The sequence below is a fragment of the Nerophis ophidion genome, linkage group LG09 (assembly GCF_033978795.1).
Source record: "Nerophis ophidion isolate RoL-2023_Sa linkage group LG09, RoL_Noph_v1.0, whole genome shotgun sequence".
In the NCBI taxonomy this organism is placed as follows: Eukaryota; Metazoa; Chordata; class Actinopteri; order Syngnathiformes; family Syngnathidae; genus Nerophis; species Nerophis ophidion.
This window is the reverse complement of record NC_084619.1, coordinates 74,916,724-74,931,082: the sequence shown is the minus strand read 5'-3', so window position 1 is coordinate 74,931,082 and position 14,359 is coordinate 74,916,724. Positions and strand designations below refer to the sequence as shown.

Genomic DNA, 14,359 nt, shown 5'->3' with positions numbered 1-14,359 from the left:
ATGTCTACAATATTGCGGTAAATCTGCAGCATTCGGAGATTACCTGGTATTTAAGATTAATTTGACAGCTCTACGAAGGATATAATTTGGCCCGCGGGCTGTAGTTTGGACGCTTAGTGTTTCACAACAGCTGGATCGGTTTAGCAAACATCTTCTTAAACTTGTAGTTCATCCTCCATATATTCAGGCTCAAAAATGTAAGGTTCGGAATTATCATTTGTCCCAATTTAATTGTTGTTGGCTGTCTTGAAATCTGCCATTAAAAGTAGTTGTGGAAGGAAAAAGTGAACGTTAATATGCCGCTCTATGCTTAAATTGAGCAAAATACGGAAGTATTATGTTCTGAATGTGCCTGTTACATTGCATATATACTTGCAACATGTATATAAAACTTTGATGGAGCTTTTTAGATGCTTTTTAGAGTGCTTTATTGGTGGAATAGTGCAACTCCCATTGGCTCCAATGTTAACTGACTTTTTGTAACGTTTATTTACTAGATAGAATGTATTAGAAAAGAAAACCATATGTGTTCTTGTCTTACAAAAGGCTTAGGAATGATAGGCAAAATTCCAAAACAAGGGCAGTTCCCTTTTAATATCCTTAGAGGGGAAACGTAAGATAACCAGGCACATTTGAACTTTAAAACAACAACTCATGTAGCTTTTTTCCGCATTTTTCCCAAAAATGTTATTTGATTCCAAATAGTATGCTGTAAGGAGCATTCGGAAGGTATATTTCTGTGGTTCCACGGGTGTTGGAGTGTCTAAAAGTAAGATGGGCCTAACGTCCATAGTGAGATTACCATGATACGGACAAGGAGTAGAATAAATAACCTCGGTTTATTCCTACTTCTTTTCTGACATGTTGAATTGTATACCTGTAAACCTGAGAAAATAATTGTTTTTTCGGTCTGTGGTTCGTAAATCGAGGTTTAACTGTACTGTAATATAACCTTGTATCATGTTCAGAATAAACTAAAACCAAACTGGTGTCAGAAATAGGATTCCAATCAATGTCAATCAATCAATCAATCAATGTTTACTTATATAGCCCTAAATCACTAGTGTCTCAAAGGGCTGCACAAACCACTACGACATCCTCGGTAGGCCCACATAAGGGCAAGGAAAACTCACACCCAGTGGGACGTCGGTGACAATGATGACTATGAGAACCTTGGAGAGGAGGAAAGCAATGGATGTCGAGGGGGTCTAACATGATACTGTGAAAGTTCAATCCATAATGGATCCAACACAATCGCGAGAGTCCAGTCCAAAGCGGATCCAACACATCAGCGAGAGTCCCGTTCACAGCGGAGCCAGCAGGAAAACATCCCAAGTGGAGGCGGATCAGCAGCGTAGAGATGTCCCCAGCCGATACACAGGCAAGCAGTACATGGCCACCGGATCGGACCGGACCCCCTCCACAAGGGAGAGTGGGACATAGGAGAAAAAGAAAAGAAACGGCAGATCAACTGGTCTAAAAAGGGAGTCTATTTAAAGGCTAGAGTATACAAATGAGTTTTAAGGTGAGACTTAAATGCTTCTACTGAGGCGGCATCTCGAACTGTTACCGGGAGGGCATTCCAGAGTACTGGAGCCCGAAATGAAAACGCTCTATAGCCCGCAGACTTTTTTTGGGCTTTGGGAATCACTAATAAGCCGGAGTCCTTTGAAGGCAGATTTCTTGCCGGGACATATGGTACAATACAATCGGCAAGATAGGATGGAGCTAGACCATGTAGTATTTTATACGTAAGTAGTAAAACCTTAAAGTCACATCTTAAGTGCACAGGAAGCCAGTGCAGGTGAGCCAGTATAGGTATATATGTATGTATATATGTATATAAAGGTATATACAGTATAGGTATATATGTATGTATATATGTATATAAAGGTATATACAGTATAGGTATATATGTATGTATATATGTATATAAAGGTATATACAGTATAGGTATATATGTTTGTATATATGTATATAAAGGTATATACAGTATAGGTATATATGTATGTATATATGTATATAAAGGTATATACAGTACAGGCGTAATGTGATCAAACTTTCTTGTTCTTGTCAAAAGTCTAGCAGCCGCATTTTGGATGTCCATTGCAACCTAACTCAGCACTGTCTATTTTTTTTTTTTCAAAGTCTGGAATTTTGTATTAATTTTAGATGCAATACAAGGACTAAATCGCATTTGATGCGTCAACGTTCTTAGAACAATCAGACATTTGGCCAATTTTTTGGCAATAATTTAATACCGGTAGTTAAAATGATAGTGTTTGGACTCCTGAAGTACGCCACTAACTTCTGTGATTTCCCTTCTCACCCACTGCCATTTAGCTGAAGCTAGTGGAACCCACGCAAAGCCGTTTGGAGCACCTGGTCACGCAAATGAAATGGCGGCTCCAGGAGGGTCGCGGTGAAGCCGTCTATCAGATTGGAGTGGAGGACAACGGCATGTTGGTGGGACTGTCGGAGGATGACATGAGGGCGTCGCTGACGACCCTCCATAAGATGGCGGAGAAGTGAGATCTATTCCAGTCATAGACGCTTCGCCACTGCCAACAAATAGTACATGTTGATAAATAAACAAGTAAATACGTGACTTTTGTTTGGGATTTGTAGAGTTGGGGCAGATATGACCATCCTCCGACACTCTGAGGTGGACTACGATGCCGATCAGCCTCATACCATTGCTGAGGTTTTGATTCGGAAGGTCCCTGATGACCAACAGGTCAGCAAAGCAGCCATAACTTGTGTATGATTTTTAAATGTTTTTTTTATTTCAATAATAAATTAAACGCCAAACAGTTTCTGGACCTGCGAGTCGCCGTTCTCGGTAACGTGGACTCGGGCAAGTCGACTCTGCTGGGTGTTTTGACGCAAGGCGAGCTGGATAACGGACGAGGGAGAGCGAGACTCAACCTCTTCCGACATCTCCACGAGATCCAGAGTGGGCGGACGTCGAGCATCAGCTTTGAAATCTTGGGATTCAATAGTAAAGGAGAGGTGAGTAAGGATAAACGAGAAATAAATCGCATCCCGCCACGCAAGTTATAGGAACCTTCTGTTTATGGCTTTTCCAAGGTGGTGAACTACAGCGAGTCTCGAACAGCAGAGGAAATCTGTGAGAGCGCCTCAAAGATGATCACGTTCATGGACCTGGCGGGTCACCACAAATACCTAAAGACCACCATCTTTGGCCTCACCAGCTACTGTCCTGATTTTGCCATGCTTGTCGTCAGCGCAAATACTGGCATTGGTGAGTGATCGTTGATTTGAAGGCAATATTCAAGTACAGTAAAGTTCTTCCTTCCGTATGGATGCTAGAAATAGATTATGATTCTAGTAGGGTGGTCAAAAGTATCAATTCTTCGATACCAAGTCGATACCAACATGCAGAAATTCCATTGATATCTGCTTTTCCCGGTATCGTTCCTTTCGAAGACTGTACACTGCAGTCAATACCTCAGAAGAAGTCTACTGTCTTAAAAAATGTTTAGCCAGTCAGAACGCGGCAATGCTCCTATCTGTAGTTGTTTTGATCTACCGTATTTTTCCGACCATAGGGCACGCCGGATTAAAAGGCGCACTGTCGATGAGATGCTCTATTCAGGTTAGGGCTGGGCGATACAGCCTTTTATTAATATCTCGTTTTTTTTTAGGCTATGTCACGATACACAAGATATATCTCCATGTTTTGCCAAAGCCTTGAATGAACACTTGATGCATATAATCACAGCAGTACGATGATTCTATGTGTCTACATTAAAACATTCTTCTTCATACTTCATTAATAAATGCTACTTTTAGACATTCATGCAGAGAGGGAAATCACAACTAAGTCAATCTACCAAAATTGTATTTATTAAACAGTTATTAAGCAGTGGCACAAACATTCATGTCATTTCAAAACAGAAAGTGCAAGATTGTCAGAGACATTTTAAAACAAGCTATTATTGCACATTTGTGCATGATGTCACTAAGATGACATATTGAAACAACACTAAATTAAAGTGTACTTTTTGTACAGAACGCCACTACAATAGTTTAAAACAAATAAAGTGCACTTTTGTGCATGATGTCACAAGATATTTCAATAAGTGTCAAATAAAAATGAGCTGCATTATAGGAAATCAAATAGTGTATGTCCTTCGCTATGTGGTAGGTTCCTGCGGACATTATCTCCTTCTGTTGTTGACTAGTTTTTTCATACGGTGTTGATGTGGAAATGGTTGCCTCTACATTTTGTTGGTGTTGTTGACATGCAGAGTTTCAAGCACTCTTCATTCTCTAGCGGGTGACTTTTCAAACGATGCTACATATTAGCAGTAATGCTACTTTTTTTAGCAACGCTTTTGCCGCATACTTGACATATCACGGTTGTTCAGGGTGTACCACACCTTCCGCCCGATTGTAGCTGAGATAGGCACCAGCGACCCCAAAGGGAGTAAGCGGTAGAAAATGGAAATGTTCGACATCTTCCCGCTTGAAGGCAAACCCCCGCCAGACGATGGACCCCGTGCTGTTTTTCTTTTTTATGCAAAAAAAAAAATTGTAGGTTTTCTTTTCAATTTACATTAATATACTGTTTGATTGATTGATACTTTTATTAGTAGATTGCACAGTCCAGTACATATTCCGTACAATTGACCACTAAATGGTAACTTGTTTAAGTCAGGGTCCACGTTAATCAATTCATGTAAAGAACAATGTACAATTTATTGTAATTTTTATGAATTTGATGTTTGGAAAGTATGATAATATACTGATTTTAATTTTTTTTGCAATATTGGATACTATTAAAGTTTAAAAGGAATGCAATTTCAAGCAGTACATATATTTTTCCTGTCAAAATGAAAATAATCAATTACGTTTAGTGAGAAAATATTAAGTATTTTGACACATCATTTCCAGGTGTTTGCGGGCTTGCTTTTCGAGTAGTATGACTTACGTCAAAGTAAGAAGTCCATCCATTTTCTACCGCTTGTCCCTTTCGAGGTCGCGGAGGGCACTGGAGTCTATCTCAGCTGCATTCGAGCGGAAGGTTTTTGTGTCATTAATAATATTTAATAAAATGTTTGTTAATTTCATGCAAAAATCCTCACATTTATTGGTGCAATAATACATCTTGGGACAATGTTGACCAGTATTTCAAGTCAAAGCATAATTATTTTCTAAACATATCAAACGTAAGTACATTATGCTTGTACCTTTATTTTGTAAGCACAGTCAGACTGCTAATATTGTGAAGGGGAAAAGTGAGCTGCTGTTCTCAACTTGACCCATAAAGATGACTTAAGGCTGTTAAAAATGAAGAGAGAGACTGCTGTCCTGATTGTCCATTGATCTAACACCCACAACACAAGCAGGCAAGAATGTGTTGTGGGTGTATGGATTGTTTGCTTGTATGGAAGTCGTTATAATCCCACTACTGTAGGCTGTAGTCCACGCTAAAATAAACATTTAAGACACGAACAGAACCATCTTACTCTGTCATTACTATCACTCTATCAACACGCGTGGGAAGCAAATGATTGGCATCCCAGCCAATCAACATGCAGAACACATTGAACAAAGACGAACATTGGCAGAGACGCTTTCAAGACCATGGGAAACTACAACATCTGTTAAACATTGAATGAAATACATGTGGAATAAAACATTACATAGGACCTAGTCTGTTACAATATACAGTACACGCCTTCTCATTCAATGTGTTTTCTTTGTTTTTCATGACTATTTGCATTGTGGATTGTCGCTGAAGTCATCGGGGTTTTGGGTGATTACATGTGGAGTTATGTCCAAACCCCGTTTCCATATGAGTTGGGAAATTGTGTTAGATGTAAATATAAACAGAATACAATGATTTGCAAATCATTTTCAACCCATATTCTGTTGAATATGCTACAAAGACAACATATTTGAACTATTTAAACTGATAAACTTTTTCTTTTTTTTTTGCAAACAATCATTAACTTAAGAATTTGATGCCAGCAACACGTGACAAAGAATTTGGGAAAGGTGGCAATAAATACTGATAAAGTTGTGGAATGCTCATTAAACACTTATTTGGAACGTTTATTGAGTGTTGCTAAAAGAAAAGGTGATGTAACACAGTGGTGAACATGCCCTTTCCCAACTACTTTGGCACGTGTTGCAGCCATGAAAATTCTAAGTTAATTATTATTTGCAAAAAAAAATAAAATAAAGTTTATGAGTTTGAACATCAAATATCTTGTCTTTATAGTGTATTCAATTGAATATGGGTTGAAAAGGATTTGCAAATCATTTTATTCTGTTTATATTTACATCTAACACAATTTCCCAACTCATATAGAAACGGGGTTTGTACTTGGCAAAGAACGGTGAAATAGCTGAAGAAGTGTTTTATATTGTAGTTTTTCGAGGTAGTCGCCCTTTGCTCTGGTTGCTTCTTTGCACACTCTTGGCATTCTCTCTTTAAACTTCAAGAAGTAGTCACCCGAAATGGTTTTCACTTCACAGTAGGGCTGCACCGATTAATCGGTAACCGAATATGGCAAAAAAAGCCACATTCGGCCTTCGGTGGAATGAGTTAAAAACAAGGCCGAATAGTGGCGTGTGACGCAATTTTTTGACGCAGTGACGCAATCAACCAATGTGCAGTGACGTTGGGATATGTTGTGTACCTGTATAAGTGTATGAGGTTACAAGCACACACTTATTGAGATTTAGTGGGGCCTCTGTTTACATTATTAGCCTGTTGTGTAGGCTACCTGTATAAGTGTATGAGGTTACAAGCACACACTTATTGAGATTTAGTGGGGCCTCTGTTTACATTATTAGCCTGTTGTGTAGGCTACCTGTATAAGTGTATGAGGTTACAAGCACACACTTATTGAGATTTACTTGGGCCTTCTGTTTATATTATTAGCCTGTTGTGTAGGCTACCTGTATAAGTGTATGAGGTTACAAGCACACACTTATTGAGATTTAGTGGGGCCTCTGTTTACATTATTAGCCTGTTGTGTAGGCTACCTGTATAAGTGTATGAGGTTACAAGCACACACTTATTGAGATTTAGTGGGGCCTCTGTTTACATTATTAGCCTGTTGTGTAGGCTACCTGTATAAGTGTATGAGGTTACAAGCACACACTTATTGAGATTTAGTGGGGCCTCTGTTTACATTATTAGCCTGTTGTGTAGACTACCTGTATAAGTGTATGAGGTTACATGCACACACTTATTGAGATTTAGTGGGGCCTCTGTTTACATTATTAGCCTGTTGTGTAGGCTACCTGTATAAGTGTATGAGGTTACAAGCACACACTTATTGAGATTTACTTGAGCCTTCTGTTTACATTATTAGCATATCTACTGTGGCTAAGCAGACTTTTGCCAAAAGGACAATAATTCATTTGTTGTGGGTTTATCCACTTTAATGCACTTTATTTTTTTTTTGGAATGCATGTTTTGTTTGAAGGCCTAATATAAATGAAAAACGGTGCTTTTTTTGAAAAGCAAAGGCTACTGGAATATTTAAAAAATGTCAATATTCAATAAAAAATTACTTTATTTGAAAAACATGTCTAAATATTTTTCTAGGGTATTTATGCAATATTAAAAAAATTTTGAAAAACTGCATTCATTATTCGGTATACGGCCTTCGGCCAAATTGAAATTTGAGTTCAAATAAGTATTCAGGGAGAAAATTACTTTAGTACTGAGTAACTTCTGATTTATTTAGTTGCTATTTTCAACCATAGTTTGTGGAGGTGTGCATGTAAGAGAGACACTGCTACCGCGTCTACTGAGCCTTGTCTCGTAAGACTGCAGGTCACATAAGGCCATCCTTATACTTTTTATCGTCTATGGCAGGGGTAGGGAACCTATGGCTCTAGAGCCAGATGTGGCTCTTCTGATGACTGCATCTGGCTCTCAGATAAATCTGAGCTGACATTGCTTAACAGGATAAGTAATGAATAATTCCACTTGTAATCACAGTGTTAAAAACAAAGTTCAAAATATAAAACATTCTCATGCATTTTTATGTTCAAGAAGTTGCGTTAATGGTAAGAAGTAATTTATTTATTATTGGTTAGTGTGGGGTTTGCCCTCCTTGGGGTTCTTCAGACCACCAAGAGCCTGTTTTAGGGTTACAATATTGTTTTATTTTATTTTTCTCTCAGTTGCTTTCCAGCAATTGTCTTTTTCTCTTTCGTCCTCACTCGCGCTCTGGCTACAGCCTCAATCCCATCCCTCCTCATGGCTGCTGCTTATAACAGAGCGACAAGTGATTAGATAAAAAGGCCCAGGTGGGCCTTCTACGCACCTGTCGCTGATTTCGAGGCCGGTCCTGGCAACATCCTGCTTTGCTGCAGGCCCGCAGGCCACGCCCCCTCCAAAGTTAACTTCAGAATAACAATGTTAATACAAAGAATAAGAGACCTATTATACTCTGGAAATGTTGGTCTTACTTAAAAATGCACGCGTTTAGTTGTGTTCAGTGTTAAAAAAATATTATATGGCTCTTAGGGAAATATATTTTAAAATATTTGGCTTCTTGGCTCTCTCAGACAAAAAGGTTCCCGACCCCTGGTCTATGGTTTCAGTTAAAAAAAAAACTGTCAGAAGTGGGATTCGAACCCACGCCTCCAGGGGAGACTGCGACCTGAACGCAGCGCCTTAGACCGCTCGGCCATCCTGACCTATAAACAACCTGTCAAGACGTTCCAGGCAGTGGGGGTTGTTGAATGCTCTGGCTTCACTCGCTTTGCAGCTACTGCTCGCAAAATAGACGCCTGTTGAATAAAATATTGATGGAACGATAATGTGTGTCGGCAGCTAAGAATGTACTTCTACTTTCCCTTTTTTTTTTCATCATCCTCTCAACTTGCTGGCCCTAACCAGCTGTAGCAGCTTAAAACGTAACAAACCTGACATCTGACCTTACGTAACCAACCAGACGCTGTGAGCCAGCCACGACCCATTCTAAAAATAGCTCCTGGGGTCAGCTGTACGCTCGCTCCCTCGCCGGTATTCCTTACACCTGCAGATCAGGTCACATGCTGAAATAACAATGTTCATGCTTGTTCTAAAAATACTGTCACGTATTGCTTTATAAACTAACTAATAACGTATCAAGTTGTTGACAAGACTTGGTTGGTTGGAACTTTTATTAGTAGATTGCACAGTTCAGTACAGTACATATTCCGTACAATTGACCACTAAATGGTAACACCCCAATAAGTTTTCCAACTTGTTTAAGTCGGGGTTCACGTTAATCAATTCATGGTACAAATATATACTATCAACATAATACAGTCATCACACAAGTTAATCATCATAGTATACATTGAAATATTTACATTATTTACAATCTGGAGGGTGGGATGAGGAGCTTTGGTTGATATCAGTACGTCAGTCATCAACAATTGCATCAACAGAGAAATGGACATTGAAACAGTGTCGGTCTGACTTTGTAGGATATGTACAGCCAGCAGAGAACATAGTGAGTTCAGATAGCATAAGAACAAGTATATACATTAGAAATACATTTGATTATTTACATTATGTTATTTACAATCCCGGGAGATGGGATGTGAATGGAGGAGGGTATTATTAAAGGGTTGAAGTTGCCTGGAGGTGTTGTTTTAGAGCACTTTTGAAGGAGGATAGAGATGCACTTACTTTTAAACCTGTTGGGAGTGCATTCCAAATAGATGTGGCATTGAAAGAGAATGAGTTAAGACCTTTGTTAGATCGGAATCTGGGTTTAACGTGGTTTGTGGAGCTCCCCCTGGTGTTGTGTTAAGGAAGGTTGGGTTGGGTTGGGTTCATTTGCTGGAGGTTTTTTTGTCTGTGTAGTACAGTGTTTTTCAACCTCTTTTGAGCCAAGGCACATTTTTTGCAGAGAAAAAAATCCGAGGCACACCACCAGCAGAAATCACTAAAAAACAAAACTCAGTTGACAGTATAAAGTCGTTCTCGCAATTTTTGGGTATGACATTAAACCATAACCAATCATTCATCAATTACTTCTTGTCTCAAAGTAGGTGTACTGTCACCACTACTTTCTGCTGTTTTCCCATGTGTAGTGTTTTAGTTCTTGTCTTGCGCTCCTTTTTTTTGGTATTTTCAAACCGTAGCAGTTTCATGTCTTCCTTTGAGCAATATTTCCCGCATCTGCTTTGTTTTAGCAATGAAGAATATTTCAGTTGTTTGTATCCTTCTTTGTGGGGACATTGTTGATTGTCATGTCATGTTCGGATGTACATTGTGGACGCCGTCTCTGCTCCACAGTAAGTCTTTGCTGTCGTCCAGCATTCTGGTTTTGTTGACTTTGTCAGTTCAGTTTTAGTTTCATTCTGTATAGCCTTCCCTATGTTTCAATGCCTTTTCTTAGGAGGACTCACCTTTTGTTTATTTTAGTTTAAGCATTAGACACATTTTTACCTGCACGCTGTCTCCCGCTGTTTCCGACATCGATAAAGCAATTAGCTACCGGCTGCCACCTACTGAAATGGAAGAGTATTACACGGTTTCTCTGCTAAGCTTTTAGACAGCACCGACACCCAACAACAACTCATCATTTGCAAACGTGGTTGAAAAACACTGGTGTAGTAAGTAGTAGGTTGAAACGGGGTTAAGAATGTGGAACTCCTCATTTATGTAATCTGCAGAAAGTTGACACGCTTACTCGAAACTGAGTAAAAGAGGTCATTTTCTTTGCTGTCCTCTGTACAAAACATGTTAGTTGACACAGAACATTGTTATGTTCACACTGGAGGCTGGTTTCACATGAATATTTGCTTTAGTTCTGTTTATATACCACAGAAATAAAATGTTCATGCCTCGGTTGATGTAGATTTGTTGTCTTCTTAGGTTCTGTTGATCAGTGTAATGTTGTGCTTGATATCTGTTTGCCCCAAGTTGATCCTGTGTCTTCCAAGAAATTAAATGTCAGGATTCATGTAGGCCAGAGAGTGAAAAAATGCCATTGTCAGAAGTGGGATTCGAACCCACGCCTCCAGGGGAGACTGCGACCTAAACGCAGCGCCTTAGACCGCTCGGCCATCCTGACACATAGTAAGCATTCCCCACGCCATCAGAATTAGCTGTCGGTGGAACACAGGGGGGTTGGGTAGTGCGTCTTGTTTAGTTGCAGAATAGCTGCTGCTTGTGAGTAGAGGTCACCAGTTGTGTTGTTGATTTCCGACGTTTGTTTTTAGCCCATTTTAGGAGCAAAGTAAATACAAAGTCACATAGTTATTTGTTAGCAACTAGCAGTGTACTCATAGGGCAGGGGTCGGGAACCTTTTTGGCTGACAGAGCCAAGAAGCCAAATATTTTAAAATATATTTACGTAAGAGCCATATAATATATTTTTAACACTGAACACAACTAAAAGTGTGCATTTTTAAGTAAGACCAACATTTCTAGAGTATAATAGGCCTCTTATTCTTTCTAATAACGTTGTTATTCTGAAGCTAATTTAGGAGGGGGCGTGGCCTGCGGGTCCGCAATGAAGCGGTGTGTTGCCAGGACCGGCCTCGAAATCAGCGACAGGTGTGTAAATGGCCCACCTGGGCCTTGTTGAAGAACCCCCAAGAGGGCTAGCCCTACACTAACCAATAATAAATAAATTATTTCTTACCCTTAAGGCAACTTCTTGAACTTGGTGCGGTAGAAAAAGTATGAATGGATTCAAATGCATGAGAATGTTTTATATTTTGAACGTTATTTTTAACACTGTGATTACAAGTGGAATTATTCATTACTTATTATGTTAAGTAGTGTCAGCTCAGATTTATCCGAGAGCCAGATGCAGTCATCAAAAGAGCCACATCTGGCTCGCGAGCCATTGGTTCCCTACCCCTGTCATAGGGTATCATAAAGGTAATGTCTGTCAGTGTTGGGATTTGAACGCAGCGCCTTAGACCGCTTGGCCATCCTGACATCCTATCGAAATAGAGGAGTGATTACATGATGTCTATACAACTCAAAAAATTCAGTCAGGAGTAGAGATGTCCCGACCCAGGTTTTTGCACTTTCGATCCGATTGGGGATACTGGCCGATACTGGCCTATCCGAGCATGTATTAAAGTTTAAAGTTATTTAGCCTACTTAGTTGTCAGATTCATGTTGAAAAGGGTTTTAGTACCCTTGATAACAACTAGCCAGCTGAATTAGGTGAGTTTGAATAATACACAATGGTTGGTATTCAAGGATAAACATGAAATAAAAAAAAATTATACATGACAAACAGAAATGGCATCATTAAACAGTAAAAAAGTGAACTGTACGAAGTGCAAATAATGGTGAAAACATTATTTAAAATAGCAAAACACACAAACAACCTGAGTGGGATAAAATGTCTATAATTCAGCATCAATACTTGCTCTTGAACAAGTGTAAACTTAAAAAAATATATATATATCTACACACTCCTTTCAATTGTTTGCCCCAGTCAAGGGGGGGGCAAACAATTGAAGTCCAAGCATAATGGGGAGATTCTTTCTAACAAAGACGAGCAATTCAAGATGCTCAGGTGTCAGCCTGCTCCTGTGTTCATCAATGATAAGTGCTAAAAAGCCTCTCTCTCAAGAGTCATTAAAATGTCTTACAACTTTACCACCAGGCTTGACTTTATTGTGGCATGTTTTGCACTCCACCTCTTCGTCTTTTTCGTTTTGTAGGGTAAAATAATCCCACACAGCTGACATTTTTACCATAACTATTAATTCACATGGCCGTCTTAACGGTTAGAACACAGACCTGTGGATTTGTTGAAGGTATGCTGGAAAATGCGCAACGGAGCATAGGAAGCAGGAGAAGAGTGGAATGTATTATTTAAAAAGGTGCGTTGGAAAACACCGACTGAAATTTTTTTTAAAACTAGATCTGGATCGGCCTTTTTCCATGCCTTGTCGATACACATTGTTTGGCAAATATCGGCGGCCGATCCAATCCAAATATCGGATCGGGACAACCCTAGTCAGGAGGAACTTTGGTATTTCCTGACTTCTACTGTACCGTCTATGGTATGATCAGGTTCCCCCTGGGGTTTTAAAGTATTGCAGTGGGTCCTAATGGTTTTGTTGTAAGACGTGGAATGCCTTTAATTTCATAGTCTCAACAAGAAATGTTGAAATTCCTTTGTGTTGCGGTATTTTCGAAGTATAAATACTGTTTGTCAAAGACCATGTATTGTGAGTGTCACAAAAGCTGTCAGCTGCTTGTGTTTGACCAGGGATTTTTGCAACAGAAACTAAAAGCTGTCAGAAGTAGGATTGGAACCCACGCCTCCTGAGGAGACTGCGACCTGAACGCAACGCCTTAGACCGCTCAGGCATCCTGACGTCTGTTAATGTTTTTGATAGAGGAGTGATTGCATAATGTCTGTATAACAAGTGACTTTGGTATTTCCTGACTTCTACTGTACAGTGTGTGGTATGGTATGAACAGGTCCATCCACATGGGGTATTAAAGTAGGGCTGGGGGTCAAAAAATACTTTTCAGAAGTGGAATTTGAACCCACGACTCCAGAGGAAACTGCGACCTGGACACAGCACCTTAAACCGCTCTGCCAGCCTGACATTCTTTAACACCTATTTGACGGAGGAGTGACTGTTTGACGAGGGATTGGTGCAACAGAAATTATGCGTTGTCAGAATTGGGATTTGAACCCACGCCTCCAGTGGATGCTGCGACCTAAACACAGCGCCTTAGACTGCTCGGCCATCCTGACATCTGTTCGTGTGCATGGATATCTGTATAACGAGGGACTTTGGTATTGCTTGACTTCTACTGTACAGTGTGTGGTATGGTATGAACAGGTGCACCAACATGGGGTATTAAAGTAGTGCTGGGGGTCAAAAAGATTTTGTTGTAAGAAGTGGACTGCATCATTTCGTAGAGTACTAACGAGAACTGTTGAAATACCTCTGCTTTTGTGAAGGTGTGTTTGCTTACCACATACAAAACTTCCCAAAACCATCCGTGCTTGTGTTTGACGCAATAGAAATTAGATGCTGTCAGAAGTGGAATTCAAACCCACGCCTCCAGAGGAGACTGCGACCTGAACGCAGCGCCTTAAACCGCTCGGCCATCCTGACATCTGTTAAACTGAATTTGATAGAGTGATTGCATAATGTCTGTATAACAAGGGACTTTGGTATTGCCTGACTTCTACTGTACAGTGTGTGGTATGGTATGAACAGGTCCATCCACATGGGGTATTAAAGTAGTGCTGGGGGTCAAAAAGGTTTTGTTGTTAGAAGTGAAATGCATCACTTCGCATAGTACTAACAAGAACAGCTGGAAGATCTCTGCTTTTGTGAAGAGGTGTTTACCACATACAGAAAGTCCCAA

At 39.8% G+C, this 14,359-nt stretch overlaps 1 protein-coding gene and 3 non-coding genes across 4 annotated transcripts in view; 1 reads left to right on the top strand and 3 right to left on the bottom strand.

The window, feature by feature from the left end:
- gtpbp2a (GTP binding protein 2a) overlaps positions 1 to 14,359 on the top strand; it is a 34,615-nt gene that overhangs the window by 2,580 nt on the left and 17,676 nt on the right. The window contains exons 3-6 of the mRNA XM_061911775.1: positions 2,344 to 2,528; positions 2,629 to 2,737; positions 2,815 to 3,012; positions 3,091 to 3,265. Coding sequence (XP_061767759.1) covers positions 2,344 to 2,528; positions 2,629 to 2,737; positions 2,815 to 3,012; positions 3,091 to 3,265 — 667 coding nt within the window. The remainder of the gene's footprint in view (positions 1 to 2,343; positions 2,529 to 2,628; positions 2,738 to 2,814; positions 3,013 to 3,090; positions 3,266 to 14,359) is intronic.
- On the bottom strand, positions 8,612 to 8,694 carry trnal-cag (transfer RNA leucine (anticodon CAG)). Its single transcript has one exon. It is a non-coding gene; the product is annotated as a tRNA-Leu (tRNA).
- trnal-uag (transfer RNA leucine (anticodon UAG)) lies at positions 10,987 to 11,069 on the bottom strand. Its single transcript has one exon. It is a non-coding gene; the product is annotated as a tRNA-Leu (tRNA).
- trnal-cag (transfer RNA leucine (anticodon CAG)) lies at positions 14,021 to 14,103 on the bottom strand. Its single transcript has one exon. It is a non-coding gene; the product is annotated as a tRNA-Leu (tRNA).